Below are 21,319 nucleotides of genomic sequence, written 5' to 3'. Positions count from 1 at the left end.
GTGTCTCGGGTACGGGCTGGGCTGAGCCAGCCGCCGCCACCGAACTAATGAACTCATTTACTAAGTCGCTGCTGTCTGCAGGGGGATAGTATGTCCTCGGCTGTGACAGAGAGTCGGACATCAATCTCTTTAATGGAACCCTGCAAGAAAACATAAAACAACTGTAATGCCTCTCCAACTGGGCCGGGCCGACCGGGCCGAAAGGAGAACTGCAGCACAGCTTGCAGCTCACACTGTCCGAGTCTCTTTTTTTTTTAACATCACGGAGGCCGTTTGTATGTGAAGTGTTAATGAAACGTGTTTTCTTCTCCCTCTGAAGAAATTGCTCCTCCACAGGTGTTCGGGTGGCGTGTCAGTCTGTTCTGTTACCTACCAACACGGGGATCGCTGGTTCGAATCCCCGTGTTTACCTCCGGCTTGGCCGGGCGTCCCTACAGACACAATTGGCCGTGTCTGTGGGTGGGAAGCCGGATGTGGGTATGTGGCCTGGTCGCTGCACTAGCACCTCCTCTGGTCGGTCATGGTGACTGTCCGGGGGGAGGGGGGAACTGGGGGGGGATAGCTTGTGCTACATCCTGCTGGTGAAACTCCTCACCGTCAGGTGAAAAGAAGCGGCTGGCGACTCCACATGTATCGGAGGAAGCATGTGGTAGTCTGCAGCCCTCCCCGGATCGGCAGAGGAGGTGGAGCAGCGACTGCGTCGGCTCGGAAGAGTGGGGTAATTGGCCGGATACAACTGGAGAGAAGGGGGAGGGGGGTAAAAATACATAAATAATTGTGCCATTATGTAACACAATTTGTGTCTCCTTGTAGCATGAAAATGAAGGCCTGACAGAGACTACTGTATGTCTTTGCACAGACATGCCCAAGTTCCTGACCAACCACACCATCTTTTACTCGTGGGAGGGAAACCCCGTGAACATCAGCTGTGATGTGATGTCCAACCCTCCAGCCACCATGCTGTGGAGGAGAGAGCGCTTCACTATCTCGGCGGAGGGCACCGCTAACACCCGGGTATACAGCGCAGAGGGCAGGTCCCTGCTGGAGGTGGGTTAAAAACTCCAACCCATTCTCATCCCGTGGCGTCATATACCGACGCCGCTGGCAAAGCGTTGATATATGACATGCAGGTTGGCATTAGGATGGAGACACTGCACGTGTTCATGGACTCGTTAATGAATATTAATGACACGCAGGTCTTCACACCTCTCATGCAGGCCATGTTCATCATATATCATCGTTATTAGCGTCAATTAATGACACCGTGGGATGAGAATGGGCTCAAAAGTCTGGTATAGAGAAATTCCCCAATGTGTCTAAACCCGTTTACTGTATGGTTTCTCTTACTTATAGGCTAAATGTAGGCTAATTTAACCATCTAGAGCTTCCTCTGGTTTCAGGTGACGCCGATGTCCGACAGGGACTTCGGACGCTACAATTGCACGGCAAGAAACAACATTGGCGTACGGTACCAGGAGTTCATCTTAGCACAGGCAGGTGAGTGGAGCAGCTGTTAGAACCGAATGTCACCTCCTCCCCACCGACAAAACCACAACTACCACCTGTTTCAGTCATCACCCTCCAGAGGCTGCTGAGTCTAAGTCCAGCTGAAACGGCATTTCAACATGTTTTGATTTCCATATGGTGACGTATTTCCAGTTGAAACAGGATAGACAGCTGGGACTTTTTTTTTTTTTGGACAACAAATTCTGCCCATTACAACACTAATGAGCTGTGCAGTACAAACCAGTACCACGCAAAGATCGAGCTTTTATAGCTTTTCATATTATAACACAAAGCACAAAATAAATTTAAAAAAAACAACATGCAATCAATAAATGAAATAAAAATGGGTTAGAGGTCTCATCAGAAATCAAAATATGTCTTTTTTTTTTGCAAATATGCAGGGCTTGTTTGTATTTTATAGATCTCAATGCGTTGTTAAAGTTTATTAACTCGTTTTTGAAGACTGAGAACAGCGGTCTGGCATTAAAAAATCAGCATGTGTGAATAAATTGTGTAGCCATAACAATTAGGCTATAGTACATCATTTCCAAATTTTTGATCTGCAGTAGGACTCCAAATTTAATATCATTTTGTTCTAATTTGGGTGATTGAGAGTCCTTTTCAGATATCTAATTTTGAAACAAAGGGTCTCGTATAATTACAAGCACCAAAGAAAACCCCACATATTCTAAGGTTTTGATATCAGAATCACAAAATATACAATTGTTTTACTCAATGTTACATTTTTGTCTCAGAAACTCATTACAGGAATAAATCCTGTTTATCTAGTTCTATTTCTGATGATAATCTCTTTAATGGTGAAGGGAAGAGTTTAGAGGTGAGGGCACTTGTTATCATTTTGTTTATGCATTTTTTTCTCCTTGAAGTCAAGTTCGTCTATATAAAGTAAAGGCCGCTGTGGTAATATAACAACACATCATACGGTAACATGCCTCCCAACATGTTTATAGACAGGCGGGACATGGCGTTGGGAGGAATTTGACTGGAATGTTGAAAAGTGGGCGTGTCGCTAGCTAGCTAGCTAATGAATCTCAGCCCTGTGCCGCTAAAAGTTGAAGATTGATTGGCGGGTGGATGTCATGATATTGTTGGTTGAAATTAGTTTGTTCAAGCCTACATAAGCACGCGTCACATTTTGTTCTACAGGGAGAAAACATGATTGGATTTTGATGTTAAAAAAAAAACACAACAAAGAAATGGGAGCGTCTGGGTGGTGTAGTGGTCTATAACGTTGCCTACCAATGTGGGGATCGCTGGTTCGAATCCCTGTGTTACCTCTGGGTTGGTCAGGCGTCCCTACAGACACAATTCACTTTGTCTGCAGGTGGGAAGCCAGATGTGGGTATGTGTCCTGGTCGTGGCACTAGCGCCTCCTCTGGTCGGTCGAGGTGCCTGTTTGGGGGGGGGTGCTGGGGGGAATAGCATGATCCTCCCACGCGCTATGTCCTCCTGGCGAAACTCCTCACTGTCAGGTGAAAAGAAGCGGCTGGCGACTCCACATGAGGAGAGGCATGTGGTAGTCTGCAGCCCTCCCCAGATCGGCAGAGGAGGTGGAGCAGTGACCGGGACAACTTGGTAGAGTGGGGTAATTGGCCAAGTACAATTGGGGAGAAAAAGGGGAAAAAATGCCCCCAAAAAAACTACAACAAAGAAATTGATTTATTTTTTTATTTTTTTGTATATATATTTTGCATAATTTATTAGATAAGTGCACAATATGAGCGGGAATGTGATATAAAAGAGTTAAAAAGGCATTTTGGTCACACTTTCTGTGAAGGTTGCATCTGTAACGCCCTATAAGCATCTATAATGCCCTATAAGTGTAGCTATAAGTCATTGTAAGATTCATTATAACCATGTATACACCCTCACAACACCTCATAACCACCTTTATGATACATTATGTCAATTTAAAACGGATTTATGCATTATACATATGTCATCATTTGCCTGTTTATCTGTCAAATGTCATAATGCATCATAGCCAACTTGTTTTGCTGAAGTTTTGTAGAGATGCATAATGAGACTTCAGTGCTATTTCACAGTCTTCAGCCATAGCCGTTAGTCATTTTAATACACATTATAAGAAAGTATGGGCGTTAGATGCAATAGATGCTTATAGGGCATTATAGATGCTTATAGGGCATTAAAGATGTTTATGGGACATTATAGATGCAAGCTTCATAGAAAGTTTTACCAGCATTTTTCATTTCATCTTGACTTTAAGGGACCCCTCATCTGGAATTAGAGACTCTGCTCCTCTCAAGTTCAGCGCTTTCATAACAGGTCTAACATGTTGACTGTTTCGTAGTCCTACGGCTCTCCATTGTCGGTAATGGCCTCATTTGCAATTCACGTGGAGATAAATTTCACTACAGCCCTATTCAGCCCCAGCCTAATCTCAAATAGTGCCGACTGATTTACCATACCCCTAACTATTTACTGAAGTACCCTTTAATTTACGGTAGCACGGGCTAATACACAATAGTGCGATCCAATTTTCTTTAGTGCAAATTGAATTGCTCTGGCTGAAGAGAAAAGCGCCGAGTAAAAAGCTGACTTAATATGTAGACTTTAGAAAACAATGCATTTCGGATTCACTTCCGAGCCAGCTACATCTACACACAGAGCCACGCCGTTTCGCGCGTGCACGCATAAGTACGTCGGTGAGCGAGTCCGTAGACGGTAATGGAAGAAAAGGGGAAGGTGGATGATTTGAAGCGGGTGACCTGGCTAAAACTAATCAGCTCCTAACACGCCATCGTCAAAGGCTTATCATTAAAAGGCTGCAGAAATCCCCGGGCATTATCTAGAAACTTCCCAAGCAGACCGTGGCGTCGGCCTACTCCACTCTCTCCCCTGCTCGGGAGGAAGTTTATAGTGCGTTTTGATTCTAGCGTGGCCTGGCTGTGCCTGTCTGAAAAATTACATTGAAGTAAATTATTTGTATTTTTTTTTAGAACGAGTCTTGGAGAGAGAAATCACCGACGTGCTGTGCCATCTATTTAAAGTTGCACTCAAAGCCCAGTTATAATAAGAAGGACTGAGTCACCTTAATGTCTGTATTAATGACTGGACTGACAGGTACAAAGGTGCAGCGGCTGCCAACACCGGAGTGAACACGCTTCACTAAGGAACATAACGGGAATGTTCCGGCTTTTCCAGAACACATATCAGCACTTACCTTGCATAAATATTGTTCCCTTTCTCACTAGTAGTGCATACATAAAAACCCTGACAGGAGAGAACGACAAAAACAGCCATAGTATGACAACTGCAGCTGAAGCCGCTGTGATTGTTACCGGATGAAAAAAAAAACCCAGAGTTTTCCAAGTTTCAGCGATGCCGCAAGGTTGATTGGGAGCTGGAGACAACTTCTGAGGACTGCTGGAAAAAAGGACATTCCATTCAGTGTGTGTGTGTGTGTTCATTCCTTTGTATGTGTGCGTGTGAATGCATGCCTTTGTTCATGTGTGTGCATTCATGCCTTTGTGTGTCTGTGTGAGTGGGTGTATCTGCATACAGATACAGTCCATACATCTCTGCAGGCCCTTCACATGATACCAAACTGCATTGAGTTGGCTCATGCCCTTGTGGGTGATTGGAATCACAAAGAATAAGCATTTCTGCAAAATACTTCCACATAGTCATCAGTGCAACAATGATTTCTCAACAAGAGACCTCGCTGTGGTGGAAAAATGGCCAGTTGCTGCTGAAAACTTTGTATTCAGTGTAATGAATAGATACCGTATATGTGATGCTTTTCTTTCAGCATTATTCAATCAACAGCCAACTTCCCTTAACGGTTCTTGTGATGATGTAATCACCACACTTGTGTAGACTTCTATTCGCGGTGCGGTGGCCCAGTGGTTAGCGCGGTGGCCTCACAGTACGAAGGGTCCTGGGTTCGAACCCCAGGGTTGTCCAACCTTGGTGGTCATCCCAGTGTGTGGAGTTTGCATGTTCTCCCCGTGTCTGCGGTGGGTTTTCTCCGGTTGCCGCGGTTACCCCCACCATCAAAAAGACTTGCATGTTAGGGTTAATACTCCTGTCTGTGCCCCTGAGCAAGGCAATGGGGAAAAGCACTGGAGTTGGTCCCCGGGTGCAGCATGAAAGGTGGCAGCCCACTGCTGCTAGCTACACAGATCACAGCTAGGATGGGTTGATTTGCAATAACTGAATTTCCCCAAGGGGATTAATAAAGGAAACCTAATCAATTAATTAATTAATTATTGATGGTTGATAGGAAATGTTCTTATTCTAAAAAACATTAACAGCAACAACAAAACTGTCTGTTGTCCCACTCTCGATGAATAAACGTGTGATGAAAGGGATTTTTTTCAGATCTAAATGATCAAGTAAACACAAGTGAGGGGCACCAGTGGCAGAGGTGATATTGGGTAACCAGAGTAGTGCTCGGGGCCCAACTCACCTCGATAAAACAACCAGTGGTTTGTGTGACCAGCTATGGAAAATGTTCTGTGTGTTTTGACTGTTTGTGTGTTGTTGTGTGTTTCAAGATGTGCCGTCGAACCCATACTCGGTGCGTCTGTCGGCTGTCTCCCAGCGGTTGGCCACTGTAACTTTCATGAAGCCCGACTCCCACGGTGGCGTGCCCATTGGCCACTATCTGGTTCAGTACAAAGAAGTGGGCTCGCAAGACTGGAGGGACGTCAAGTCGCACAGTGTCCAGAGTGAGTGATTTATCTATTTCAGCAACTTGGAAGGGATTCTGCATAAAGAAAGGTTGATCGTGGGGGCGTCTGGGTGGTGTACCGGTCTATTCCGTTGCCTACCAACACGGGGATCGCTGGGTCGAATCCCCGTGTTACCTCCGGCTCGGTCGGGCGTCCCTACAGACACAATTGGCCGTGTCTGCGGGTGGGAAACCGGATGTGGGTATGTGTCCTGGTCGCTGCACTAGCGCCTCCTCTGGTCGGTCGGGGTGCCTGTTCAGGGGGGAGGGGGAACTGGGGGGAATAGCGTGATCCTCCCACGCGCTACGTCCCCCTGGTGAAACTCCTCACTGTCAGGTGAAAAGAAGCGGCTGGTGACTCCACATGTATCAGAGGAGGCATGTGGTAGTCTGCAGCCCTCCCCGGATCAGCAGAGGGGGCGGAGCAGAGACCGGGACGGCTTGGAAGGGTTGGATAATTGGCTGGATACAATTGAGGAGAAACAAAAGGGGGAAAAGATCCTCACCCCCCCCCCCCAAAAAGAAAGCTTGATTGGGTTTTACCTCTTTCGTTTTTGGCATACTGGTTTTAAGGAAGATAAACTGTGTTCAAGGCTCAGCGTTTTTGGTTTTTATTTTTCAAAGCCACCCAGCATGCCGAATTTCGCCACAAGAGGACACGGTTGCATAACCTCACACGAACAGGAACAACTTTTGGATCCGTGGAAACATAAAATACAGGTGAAAATCAGTTTAAACTGATCTGCTTCTTTTAAAAAATCTGGGTATTTTTTGGTGAAAATCTGTAAAAACCGAAAACGCTGAGCCTTGACTATGTTTGATTCGTGTAATATTCAGACTGTTGTTTGGACAGGAGGCTTTCGACCAGGTGAAATTACAGTGCATTTATTTTTTCTTGTTGGTCACTAACATTTTTCCACCCCTCGTGATGAAAACATTCATAAAATATTTTTTCTGCGATCCCTCGTGTGAATTGTAGAACACAGATTACATGTTTTGCATTCTGTGTGCAGCAACTTCCCTGACCTTTGAGCTTTGCACACCTGTGAAATATTCATCATTTGGTTTAGAAACAAGCAGCCACCAGTAACAATGAAAGCAGCCTTTTCAAACCTAAGACTGCACCGTTTTGTACATCTGTGATTTTTATTGACCGAAAACCTTGGCTTGTGTTCACACACCGCTCCAGTTCATCTTACCTTTCCCGAGTGGCTCGGAGCGTTGAGTGGAATCAGAAGTTCCCCGGGTGAGTCTCTGTCTTTCCATGTCTGACTAAGACCCTACCTGTCCTGATTTGAAATTAACGGGTGTTTCTGCCAGTTAGCCCTGTCCCGCCGCGAACATCGACCAGCCCCAGTCAAGCATGAGCAGAGAGGTCATGCCACTTGATCTGCCAAGTGATCCTTCAAAGCCTTTGCTTCGGGATGTGGCCGCCCACCTCCCCCCTGCCTGCCCACCCATCCACCTCCACACACACACACACACACACACACACAAACACATGCTTAGGGTTATGGCGTCCCTCTACCACCTCGTGGGAAAGTGCCAGAAGCCGTCCAAGCTGAAAGAGCACACTCTTGTCCACCTCTGCTTTATGACTCCAAATTGATTTCTGAGGCTCTCGCAAGAAAGTATGGCACGGACGGTGAAGGACTTCTTTGAAAAATTGAAGTTAGAGGACAAATCGCGGGATGATAAGCAGGTCTGAAAAAACCTGAAGGGCTTATCGCCAATATCCCTCATTTTAGAGTCTATTACAATATGGAGATGCGGCGAGGTGAATGCTAAGTAGCGGTTTGTGCTTGGACAGAAGGCACGAGATAACTCTCACAGGCAGAAGGGGGCTCAGGCGGCTCTGAAGTTTGCAGAGACGGGAAGAAAACAGGAAGAACAGCAGAAGAGAAGAGAAAGGAATTGAGCTTGGCATCACTGAATTTGGCTTAAATTGGATTTGCGGAGTGTATATACTCGAAATTTGTCATTTGTTTAAGGTTAGCACTGAAATTTTAAAATGGGGGCCAGTCTCATTTCTAGTTAGAAAGTGCTGTAATTTAATCATAGAAGCCACTTCAACACCCCCCCACCCCCCCCCCCCAAATAAAAGGTAGTTGCACAATAAGCCCTCTAGTATAATGAGATGCCTGTACTCATTTGGTTTGAATGTTGTTTTTTACCCCCCCCCCCCGCCCCCGCCCCTTATTCAAAATGTGTCTTGTGTTCTTAAATAGCAACCTACTATGCCTACAAATTGTGTAATTTGTTTTCAGTGCCAGGGCTACAGAACTGCAAAGTACTTATTACTGTTGGAGTACTTAATTTGTGCAAAATGACAAAACAACTCAATTAACGTTACATGACAAACTTTTTCTTGACTGTGAAGAGTGACGACTCTGCAGAGAGCTTTCAGCAGCTGCAGGGTTTTCACAGGGATCTGTAATATTGCCGGATGAAGTGAGTGGATGTTTGGGCTGATAATGATCTACGTGGCTGATGTCGCATTTCTTTGGCCCAGTGTGAGTGACTGGCTGAAAGTGCTCCAGTCCTCCAAAAGGTTTTAATTTAGGAAGTACACGATGTCAGACGTTCGCAGTTCCTTTCATTCCCCCACACAGTGTTTACTTCCTTTTCAACAGCAGTTAATGGACTTCAGATTCCCGGTCGCCCACGTTTGCTTTCCAAAAATGAGTTTGAAATGTCGCCTTGACATCACATCAATGTACATCCCATTTACTGTCCTTTTTCCCCCCTCGGCATTCATATTTAAATAATCATCCCATGTAACACTGGTCTTTTTGTCCTAGCGCTGCAGCCTACTACAGGGATACTACATTTTAGTGATTTAGGTGAGGCTCTTTTACCCAGAGCAACACACAAATACGACTTCAACACACGCACAGGGAAAATGGCTGCTTCTGAGCACACACAGAGTACGTTTACATGCAAATGCAATTACTCTGATAGCCATGTCTACATGATTCTTTGCATAATTACACAATTAACTGGTCCCCTCCGCCTCTCAGCTCTTTAGCCTGTGCAATGGATTTCTGCCCCTTTACTCTTAACGCAGTTCTACTTTTGTTGTTACTACAGAATTACCAGACAACGGAACAACTGAAATTAGGCAGTGTTGTCATCAGCTTGTTTTGGCAGCCATTTTTGTTGCCATCCGGGATCTGCGACTCTCACCCCCCCCCCCCTGACATGCACAGCTTCAAAAACCAAAAGAATGGGCCTCTTGGTGGTGTGGCGGTCTATTCTGTTACCTACCAACATGGGATCTGCGGTTCGAATCCCCGTGTTACCTCCAGCTTGGTCGGGCGTCCCTACAGACACAATTGGTCGTGTCTACAGGTGGGAAACCGGATGCGTGTATGTGTCCTGGTCGCAGCACTAGCGCCTCCTCTGGTTAGTTGGGGCGCCTGTTCGGGGGGGGGGGGACTGGGGGGGAATAGCGTGGTCCTCCCACGTGCTACGTCCCCCTGGTGAAACTCCTCACTGTCAGGTGAAAAGAAGCGGCTGGTGACTCCACATGTATGGGAGGAGGCATGTGGTAGTCTGCAGCCCTCCCCGGATCGGCAGAGGAGGTGGAGCAGCGACCGGGACGGCTCGGAAGAGTGGGGTAATTGAGGGGAGGGAGGGTCGAGGGATCTTAATTTGGCTTTAAATACGTTGATCAAGACCGCACCCCGATTTTGGAAATCCGATTTGCGTGACCATCTCAGTAATCACAGTTGTACCTTAATTGGGGTCGGATCAGCACATTACTGCATGGAAACGCACCCATTTGACTGCTGTAAGGATGAGACTGGAGGAGTCGTGGTGGTTCTGTACCATTCATTCAGCTGGGAAAAGTCAGCTGAGCGTGCATGCTGTTCCCTGCCTCAACATTCACACCGAAAGCTGCCCAGTGCAGCTGTACTCCTCTGATGTTGGCCGCTGAGCTGCTTTACTGAAGCTATTAGGAATTAAGTGCCTGAACAGCAGCAGCTCCCCGCTAGTTGTTTAAGAGAGCAGGACAGTCCTACCAACTCCACCAACCAAAAAATGAGTTTTCCTGGCAATCATCCAGTTGCTGCCGCCGCCTTAAAATATATTGTTTCTGTACGGGTGCATTTTCAACTCTGAGCCAGATAAGATATCATGGGTACATTTTCTGGTGATGTGTAAAGCAGCGAGATACAAGTAAAAACTACTGCAGCTGTCAGATTTGTGCCGTTTCCGGGTTTATTTTATTTTTCAGTTTTGTTTTGTTTATTTGCTATGATTTGTTCTGCTGTCCACAGCGTGATAGCTGTATATAAGCGGTAGAATAATCCCCCGCTTTGTCTTTTATTAGCAACGGTGGTGCTGACGGGATTGGAGCCCAACACAACGTACGAGGTCCGAGTGGCAGCCGTGAACGGAAAGGGTCAAGGAGAGTTCAGCCACACGGAGACCTTCCAGACATTACCTATCCGTAAGCGTTTGTCTTTTTTCATGCCAACACACACACACACACACACACACACACACACACACAGTAACGTTGGGCTAGTGTAGGTGGAGAGAGCTAGCATTATGTGGCTAGTTAGCAAGAGCCCCGGGATAGCCGATTAGCTCAGAGAGCCGACGGAGAACAAGATGGGGACAGGGGTGAAAATCTGATATCAACTTTGGAGGGGACAATTACATGAAATTTTCTCAAGCGCAATTCCTGAGGGGGGCACCAAAAGTAGTGCTGTAACCAGGGGCGAAATATTGGGGGAGATATATTTTTGGCACAGTGGCGCAGTGCTTAGTGTGGTCGCCTCACCGCAAGAAGGTGCTGGGTTCGAGCCCCGGGGTAGTCCAACCTTGGTGGGTCACCCTGGGTCGTCCTCTGTGTGGAGTTTGCATGCTCTCCCCGTGTCTGCGTGGGTTTCCTCCGGGGGCTCCGGTTTCCTCCCACAGTCCAAAGACATGTAGGTCAGGTGAATTGGCCGTACTACATTGTCCCTAGGAATGAATGTGTGTGTGTGTGTGTGTCTGTGTGTGTGAGTGTGTGAGAGAGATGGCCTTGCAGCATGTCCAGGGTGTCTCCCCGCCTGCCGCCCAATGACTGCTGGAATAGGCTCCAGCGACCCTGAGAGCAGGATAAGCGGTTAAGATAACGGATGGATGGATATCATATTTTTCCCAGGATGGGGGGGGGGGTGTGTGTCCCTCCCGGGATTTCTGCCTATGGATTGGGATTTCCACACTGCTACTTATTGCTGTTGTACATACATCAACCATACAATGGCAGGTCTCCACGGCATGATGTTCACCGGTCATTCATTAACAGTAAAACATGTAAATCATAACCTGCACCAACTTGTTAGGGTGAGAGTTCGCTCTGAAGACGTCAGTCAAAGCAGCACAGAGAACGGCTCTACTCTAGTGCGCCACAACAAAACAAAATGGAGGAGTCAGCATGTGGCTTTATTTGGCGTTGCATTTATATTTACTCGACCGACACACACAACAACCCCGAGAATGATTTTTAGAACAACTTTAACAGAAATGCGGCCATGCAAATACTGAAAAAAACAACAAAACAGTACAAACTTAAATTAGTATTCCTCAACAGGAATGAGTGCTCGAGGAATTTGACTAAATCCCAGAAATCAGCGTAAGATGAAACGGCGTCAGCTTGGTGACAGCAGCGCAGCTAAATGATGAACATCCACATCGCTTAACAACAAAAACCCAAGACCACATCGCTGGTTGAAACCTGAGTTTTAACTACCGATGTTGTCGTATCTGCCGGTGAAGGTGTTCTGTGGGCTCCGCCTGCCATATCTGCATTTTAACCACAAGAGCTTCTTCAGACTTGTCGCTACCTGTCTTTTTCATTCTGCATTCGGATGCCATGGCGAAGACGTAAAGCGCTGTGCACCGTATCATTCTCCCCATTAAAGTCTTACCACACAAAAGCCATTAAACTCAAAAATAGCACTGAATACTTGTATTTTTGCAGAGTAGCTACTGTTTAAAATATACCGATGATACAAACCACCGAAAAGGATGCATAACTCTCCCAGATTGTAGTTTTAATAGGTGCAGTACTGCATTCTTATACAGTATCTTTAATAGAGGCAAAATGCTTCGGACTTGTTCTGCCACCCTTATGAAACTCCATTGTGCGTATATTTGTTGTGGTTATTACAGATACACATTTCAATGGTATGGGCACAGATTACTCAAGTAGTTGGAATGGGACCTGTCAAATTTGTGTCTCGATGCAAAACCACAACATTAAAATTATATAGTGAGGGTTTGTATAGTGCGGGTTTATGATAGGTGTTTTATTGAATAATGCTAGTAATCTGGTGCAGTGAAATCACAGTAAATCTAGCCCCCACCCCACCCCCCACCCCCCGCATGCAAGGCCAGAGCAAAATATTTTCCCACTGTTGAAAGAATTTGCACCCAATGCAAATGCACACAGTAGATGTGGTTTAAATATGATAAATAGATAGATACTACAGTCAACATCAGTTATTGCCAGTAACTGTGATTTGCCTTGTAATATGAATTTAATCCAACTTAAAACCTCCTCACTCCTACATACTGCATTCTTATCTCATATCTCACATTGCCACCTGCTCCCAACCCCTCCAAAATACACAGAATTGTATGTAGACTCACAGGTGCCTCCACATATACATGCATATAAACGCACACACACACCGTTTCGTATTTTTATTTCTCATCGAACACACGCCGACATACAAACATTTACATGCATAAATCTGCACTGTTTCCTATCTCCATTGCACCCCACCCACACACACCCACCCACACACACACACACACACACACACTCACACTCATCTGCACCATTTCCCTTCTTTACTATGCATCAAACACATACAAGCACAAACACATTTGGATATACTACAGACATAACTCTGCACTGTTTCCACTCTCTGCTAACACCCTTCTCCTGCTCCGTCCCTTAGGAGAGCCCAGCCCGCCAGCAGTTCATGGACAGAGGGGAATGGGCAAGGCTTACCGACTTGGGCTAGTCAAGCAGGACGATGGAGGAATGCCCATCGTGGAGTACATTGTCAAGTACAAGACCGTGAGTAACGCCAGGTGTCTCTTCCTGGCAAGCATGGCCATTTGGCGAATTTCTTGGCAGATTCTAGTAGTACAGATTCTAGTAGTACTGGCACGGGCTACTTTGCATCGCTTGATACACTCAGAGCTGAACAGAGTTGTACTACTGCATTATAGATCTGTCATCGTAGTAAAAAAAGAAAAGAACTAGAAGAGTACACTCATACCCCCTTTCCACCAACACGAACCTAGTAGTTCGAGCTCTGAGCTGGTGCTAGTGCCGGTTCGCAGTTGGTTCAACTTGGGAACCTTCTAAGAATCGGTTCGCTTTTCCATGGTGCTGGAGCTGGCTAGAGAGCCACGTCATTACATCACTGTATACGTCTCCGCTTTCCCAGCAAGATGAGGTGAGAAATCAGATGCCCGAACCACCTCAACTGGCTCCTTTCGACGTGAAAGAGCAGCGGCTCTACACCGAGCTCCCTCCGGATATCCGAGCTTCTCACCCTATCTCTAAGGCTGAGCCCAGACAAACTCATTTCAGCCGCTTGTATCCGTAATCTCACCCTTTTGGTCACTACCCAAAGCTCATGACCATAGGACAGGGTTGGAAGGAAGATTGACTGGTAAAATGAGAGCTTTGCCTTCTGGCTCAGCTCCCTCTTCACCACAGTTCATCATTAAATTCTGACGCATCTGAGAATTTTTGAGGCGATACATAACCTGTACAGATTTCAAATATTGCAGTTTTACGAAAATTGACAGCGAATCAAATTTTGCTCCAGTGTACTCGGAGTCGAGAAGAACCACAAACTGGTAACCAGCCGGCCAGTCACGCTCACAGAGCTCGCTGTGAGCGTGACTGGCGCTCTCTCTCTCTCTCGAGAGAGAGACCGGTCTCATAGACAAGAGGCCTTTATTTCCCTGTTGACAGCTGGGTTGTTTAGATATCATAACACAAATGTCCACTTTAAAATTAACAGAACCTGTGATTATCTGCCTCGTTCTCCTGTGGGGTGATGGGTCTGAAAGTTACAACGTTTCCTTGACTAATCCCTCAATAATTCTTAGGGTGAACTCTTCGGTGTTCTTCGTCAGTGTGTTAAGTGGAGTGTCTGCTGTTGTGCTGCAGAGTTTAACTTGTACTGAAAACCAATTCCACCGGTTTTGGTCATGTGGCTAATAAAACAATCTAATCTAATCCAATCCAATCCAATCTAATCTAATGTGTTTCACATCTATGGTTGACTCAGATTGGGCAGTGAGAGAGCAGCGCTGGTCGAGCGAGCCAGGGGCTGAATGAAGAGAAGGAGCGGCGATGGCGAGATCAAACGTTTTTCAAAGGTTTTCAATCACTGCAACCATGAGAGGTTCTTGATCATCCAGTCGTAACTGTGCACAAAATATTTTAGGCTGATAGGTCTGGTAGTATGCAAGATTAGCTGCGGAGAGACACACACACTCACGCAACCGAGGACTGGTGGGGATTAAAAGCAACATGGTAGGAGGAAATTCGAAAAATGTCAAGGACACGTGACCAAATGGACTGAATGGGAACATCCTATTTGAAGAATATCTTTTCTATACTTGAGCAGTTTACAATTTTGCTTTTTTTTCCCTTGGAATTCCCCCCTTTTTTTTCTCCCCAATTGTTTCCGGCCAATCACCCCACTCTTCCAAGCCATCCCAGTCTCTGCTCCACCCCCTTTGCCGATCCAGGGAGGGCTGCAGACTACCACATGTCTCCTCCGATACATGTGGAGTCACCAGCCGCTTCTTCTCACCTGACAGTGAGGCGTTTCACCAGGGGGACGTAGTGCGTGGGAGGATCTCACTATTCCCCCCAGTTCCCCCTCCCCCCTGAACTGGCACGCCGACCGACCAGAGGAGGCGCTAGTGCAGCGACCAGGACACATACCCACATCCGGCTTCCCACCCGCAGACACGACCGATTGTGTCTGTAAGACGCCTGACCAAGCCGGAGGTAACACGGGGATTCGAACCGGTGATACCTGTGTTGGTAGGCAACGGAATAGACCGCCACGCTTTCTGGACGCCCCCTGCAATTTTGTCTGTTAACCTGGAGTCAAGAGAAAGGCAATCGAAAACAGATTTCTTTGTGTTATTGGTGTGTGTTTGTGTGTGCGTGTGCCTAACATAACAGATGTAGTGGATTTGTGACATTTGCAGCATATTTTATATTTGTTTGAAGTGTGTGTGTGTGTGTGTGTGTGTGTGAGTGTGTGTGTGTGAGTCACTAGTTTGATTTGCTCCCACTGAGAGATGCTGAGGGTGTGTGGTGTGGGTGGCAGAATGCATTAAAGCTCTGCTCGAGAGCCGCTATTTTTCCATCCTTGTGTCAAGTCTTAAATGAGAGCGAACACAAGCTTCCTGAATTTGTCAACCTATTACAACACGTTTTTCTCCTTTCGCTTAATGCATTTGAAGCTCAGCAGTGCCACAAATAGCATTACACAAACAAAAGACTACACATCAAAATAGTTTGCTGTTTGTTCTATCCATCTAAAAAAAACTCTCCTGAAGGTGGAGCAGGTTTGAACCACGACGGATCTTTTATCCCCCCGGCATCGACGTGTCCAGGCAGGCGTTCTTCTGTCTCAGGGAGCGACAACGACAGCGGTTTAAAACAACGCTGTTCGGGTTGGGAAGTGCTGTGGAGTCGAGGGTCGGGAAGCCTCGGCAAGTCCACTGAAGGCCAGGCGGTGGGACGAGGCTGATCCTCCACGCCTGAGTTATCCCCTGGCCCCGTCACCTTCAACATACAAACACACAAGAAAGCCTTTCACGGACAGCTACACACCCGCAGCACAGCCTGCAATGTGTGGACACACACACACACACACACACACACACACACACACACACACACACACACACACACACACACACACACAGGGTTGCACAATGCACACTCATGGATGCATATGGGTATGTGTAGTCCTACAACACAAGCCCCCACCTCACTTTCAAGCTTCGGACATGTCAACACACTTTGCTCACAGTCCATGGATTGTGCCCCCTCCCCCCTTTTCTCCCCAATTGTATCCGGCAAATTGCCCCACTCTTCTGAGTTGCCCTGGTTGCTGCTCCACCCCCTCTGCTGATCTGGGGAGGGCTGCAGGCTACCACATGCCTCCTGCGATACATGTGGAGTCACCAGCCGCTTCTTTTCACCTGACAGTGAGGAGTTTCACCAGGGGGATGTAGCGCGTGGGAGTATCACGCTATTCCCCCCAGCCCCCCCCCCCAAACAGTTGCCCCGACCAACCAGAGGAGGTGCCAGTGCAGTGACCAGGACACATACCCACATCCGGCTTCCCACCTGCAGACACGGCCAATTGTGTCTGTAGGGACGCCCGACCAAACCTGAGGTAACACGGGGATTCGAACCGGCGATCCCCGTGTTGGTAGGCAACGGAATAGACCGCTACCCAGATGATCACGGAGTGTGTTTTCATATGAACGCAGCTTTGACTTTGACTGTGTAGCTCTTGACTTTGAGCCGTGCTTCTCCCCATGGTTCTGTGTCCTTGGACGTATGAAGGAAAGACGTCCCCTCGGCTTAGTTTTTACAAGTGCTTAAGCACGATTTTGAAAACAGGGCTCATTTTGTCAAAACTACACACAATTCACACAACCACACACACAAGTAGCAGAACACCTCAGATCTTTGACTAAATCAAATACTTCGTTTGAAACTATGCAATAATTTATAAAAATCCAATCATGTTACGTGTATGGCACACACGTAGCTCATACCACCTGATTGTGTTAGAACCAGTTACACACTGCTGTGCTCCATTCAAAACACTCCGCATTTCTACTTTTCTAATGATACAGCCTGGCTTTGATTTTTTTCCCCAAAGATATTGTTAAGAGTACATGAATATACTGACCAAACACAACACACAAGGTCAGTACTGCACACTGATGAAAAGATTTATTGCTGTCCGCATTGTAAAATCAGTCAATACATCCATGCATTTCCAAAGGTTGCATTTTGCACTGAAAATCAGAAAAGAACATATTCTAAAGAGAATATACAGTGCATCCGGAAAGTATTCACACCCCTTCACTTTCCTCACATTTTGTTATGTTACAGCCTTATTCCAAAATGGATTAAATTCCTTTTTTTTCATCAATCTACACGCAATACCCCATAATGACAAAGCGAAAAAGGTTTTGTAGAAATTTTTGCAAATGTATTAGAAATAAAGGACTGAAATATTACATGTACCTAAGTATTCACACCCTTTACTCAGTACTTGGTTGAGGCACCCTTGGCAGCGATTACAGCCTCAAGTCTTCTTGGGTATGAAGCTACAAGCTTGGCCCATCTATATTCGGGGTATTTCTCCCATTCTTCTCTGCAGGTCCTCTCCAGCTCTGTAAGGTTAGATGGGGAGCGTCACTGCACAGCTATTTTCAGGTCTTTCCAGAGATGTTCAATGGGGTTCAAGTCTGGGCTCTGGCTGGGCAACTCAAGGACATTCACAGACTTGTCCCGAAGCCACTCCTTTGTCGTCTTGGCTGTGTGCTTAGGGTCGTTGTCGTGTTGAAAGGTAAACCTTCGCCCCAGTCTGAGGTCCTGAGCGCTCTGGAGATGGTTTTCATCAAGGATCTCTCTGTACTTTGCTCCATTCATCTTTCCCTCGATCCTGACTAGTCTCCCAGTTCCTGCCGCTGAAGAACATCCCCACAGCATGATGCTGCCACCACCATGCTTCACTGTAGGGATGGTATTAGCAAGGTGATGAGAGGTGCCTGGTTTCCTCCAGACGTGATATTTGGCATTCAGGCCAAAGAGTTCAATCTTGGTTTCATCAGACCAGAGAATCTTGTTTCTCATGGTCTGAGAGTCCTTTAGGTGCTTTATGGCAAACTCCAAGCAGGCTGTCATGGTCCTTTTACTGAGCAGAGGCTTCCGTCTGGCCACTCTACCATAAAGGCCTGATTGGTGGAGTGCTGCAGAGATGGTTGTCCTTCTGGAAGGTTCTCCCATCTCCACAGAGGAATGCTGGAGCTCTGTCAGAGTGACCATCGGGTTCTTGGTCACCTCCCTGACCAAGGCCCTTCTCCCCCGATTGCTCAGTTTGGCTGGGCGGCCAGCTCTAGGAAGAGTCCTGGTGGAGCCAAACTTCTTCCATTTACGAATGATGGAGACCACTGTGCTCTTCGGGACCTTCAAAGCTGTTATATATATTTTTTGTACCCTTCCCCAGATCTGTGCCTCGATACAATCCTGTCTCGGAGGTCCACAGACAATTCCTTTGACTTCATGGCTTGGTTTCTGCTCTGATATGCACTGTCAACAGTGGGACCTTATATAGACAGGTGTGTGCCTTTCCAAATCATGTCCCATCCATTGAATTTACTACAGGTGGACTCCAATCCAGATGCAGACACATCTCAAGGATGATCAGTGGAAACAGGATGAACCTGAGCTCAGTTTTGAGTGTCATAGCAAAGGGTGTGAATACTTATGTACATGCAATATTTCAGTTTTTTATTTTTAATACATTTGCAAAAATTTCTACAAAACCTTTTTCACTTTGTCATTATGGGGTATTGTGTGTAGATTGATGAGAAAAAAGGAATTTAATCCATTTTGGAATAAGGCTGTAACATAACAAAATGTGGGGAAAGTGAAGGGGTGTGAATACTTCCCGGATGCACTGTAGTATATAAACACAGCAAAAAACGTTGGCGGTGGGCGTCTGGGTAGTGTGGCGTTCTATTCCGTTGCCTAGCAACACGGGGATCAGCGGTTCGAATCCCCGTGTTACCTCCGGCTTGGCCGGGCATCCCTACAGACACAATTGGCCGTGTCTACGGATGGGAAACCGGATGTTGGTCTGTGTCCTGGTCGCTGCACTGGCGCCTCCTCTGGTCGGTCGGTGTGCCTGTTTGGGGGGGAGGTGGAACTGGGGGGAATAACGTGAGCCTGCCACGTGCTACGCCCCCCCGGCAAAACTCCTCACTGTCAGGTGAAAAGAAGCAGCTGGCGACTCCACATGTATCGGAGGAGGCATGTGGTAGTCTGCAGCCCTCCCCGGATCGGCAGAGGGGGTGGAGCAGCGACCGGGATGGCTCAGAGGAGTGGGGTAATTGGCTGGATGCAATTGGGGAGAAATTAAAAAAAACCCTAAGCATGATCTCTTCACCTAGCTGGATCTGGCCTTAGCACTCGGTCCACATCACAGGCTATGTTCAAGAACATCCTTGCACAGACCCTGCGTCAATTTCGACACAGGCCTCCTTCAAGGCTTGAATGAGGGGTATCCTGACATAGGGCTTGAGATCAGTAAACCTTCCACCGCCATGCTGAAAAAAACTCCTCAATGGGGCCAATGAAGGGAGAGTATGATGGGAGGTATTGGGGTGAAAATTGTGGGTGGTAATTAAACCAGTTTTGCACCAGATCAGATCGGTGGAAAGATACATTGCCCCAGATAACAACGTGTCCCATCTGCTCTGCATCCACGTGGTCCTCTGCTGTGACGATGTTGTGTTGTCTGTCTAAAAATGTAAGTATGTGGGTTGTGTTGTAAGGACCTAAGTTGGCATGGCGGTGGAGGACTCCATTCTGTGTGGTTGCAGTGCACATTGTGACGTTACCGCTGTGTTGGCCCGGGACATTCAAAGTAGCTCTGTGGCCAATGATGTTTCTCCCGTTTCTTCTTAATTTTGTCAGGTGAAACCCAGCCAGTATCTATGAGGATGAATTTGTGTGGGATTGCATCGTTGTTCTATTGCAAATCTCTCTGGGAAAAAAAAGACAATATTGTGTAGTTCAATACAGGCCTATTATAAATTTACAGATACAAAGGTTCTGTGTGCAGTGCACAATACTGAAGTGTACGTTACTTACCACCACATATTTATGTCACACGTCTTTTGCTCTCTCAGAATTCCTTTCAGATGGCACTCGGTGGAGTTGTTTCATCTGTGTGTGGTGGTACTTACGGATTCGCCCCGGTGTTGACAGAGAGACCTGATGATTATTGAAAACTGCATAGATATTGAGGATGTTTGTTTGAATTTCTCTGAGGCATATCGCATTATTGGCCAAAACCGTGTTTACGATAGCTCTCTCTTGTCCTGCTGAGATTATGGGGCCCCTTCCTTCTTGATGTGCTCAACCCTCAATCCTGTGTAAACCAATCATAATGCATGCAGAGTGTCATGGGACAGCGTACACGGCATTGTTATCTCTGCCAGACAGTAGCCCATTTGTTTTTGTGCGTGTGTGTGTATCTGTCCATGGCTAATTTCGCAAACTACTGGACCTAGCAGGCTACTTTTCTTTTTTTTTTGTGCACAGTTATGACTTTATGATGAAAAACCTCTCATGGTTGCGGTGATTCAAAACCTTTGAAAAATGTTTGTCTCGCCATCGCCGCTCCCTTTCTCCGTTCACTCTCTAGCTCGCTCAACCAACTTTGCTCTTTCTTGCTGCCTGATCTGAGTCAACTGTGCGCATGGGCTACTCACATCTACGGTTGAGTCGGATCAGACAGCGACGGTGTCAAAACCAAAACATTATGTACTTGGGTATGAGTCTTGGAAGTAAACGAGGAGTCGATTGTATTTCGCAAGCCAGCAAATCCTTCATTGCTGATCTCAGCACAGGAGAACTGGAGGAACACCGGATGAACCAAAAATAGTTCGCCTTATTTAGCATGCCGCCACGCAGAAGTGCCATAGTCTCCAATGTTAAAACGCCGCTATAAAAATGCAATTTCAAGAGTAGGATTAATTACAGGTACAGCTGGAAATAATCTCAGTAGCTATGAGAAAACATTTCCCATGGCTGAGCTATGTTTTCTTACCATGTTGCTTAAACACATTTAAAGACTTTTTAATAAGGGCTATAAAGTTATGATAACATGATCTCTGCCATTTCATGTCAGAGTTGGTTGCTTTCATGCAAGTATTCAACTAGGAGGCTGCACATCCACAGACTGACAGGCAAAATGTTTTTATTAGGTAGATTTTTTAGCTTGAGCTTAA

The 21,319-nt window shown here is 46.5% G+C and overlaps 1 protein-coding gene across 1 annotated transcript in view; it reads left to right on the top strand.

The window, feature by feature from the left end:
- The window catches only part of LOC130131745 (neural cell adhesion molecule 2-like), a 156,043-nt gene that overhangs the window by 92,046 nt on the left and 42,678 nt on the right, over positions 1-21,319 (top strand). The window contains exons 10-14 of the mRNA XM_056301544.1: positions 860-1,047; positions 1,401-1,497; positions 6,048-6,221; positions 10,560-10,679; positions 13,186-13,307. Of these exons, the coding sequence (XP_056157519.1) occupies positions 860-1,047; positions 1,401-1,497; positions 6,048-6,221; positions 10,560-10,679; positions 13,186-13,307 (701 nt within the window). The remainder of the gene's footprint in view (positions 1-859; positions 1,048-1,400; positions 1,498-6,047; positions 6,222-10,559; positions 10,680-13,185; positions 13,308-21,319) is intronic.

This window comes from Lampris incognitus, chromosome 21, assembly GCF_029633865.1.
Source record: "Lampris incognitus isolate fLamInc1 chromosome 21, fLamInc1.hap2, whole genome shotgun sequence".
NCBI lineage: Eukaryota > Metazoa > Chordata > Actinopteri > Lampriformes > Lampridae > Lampris > Lampris incognitus.
Note: the sequence above shows the minus strand (reverse complement) of the source record. Positions and strands in the feature narration are given on the sequence as shown.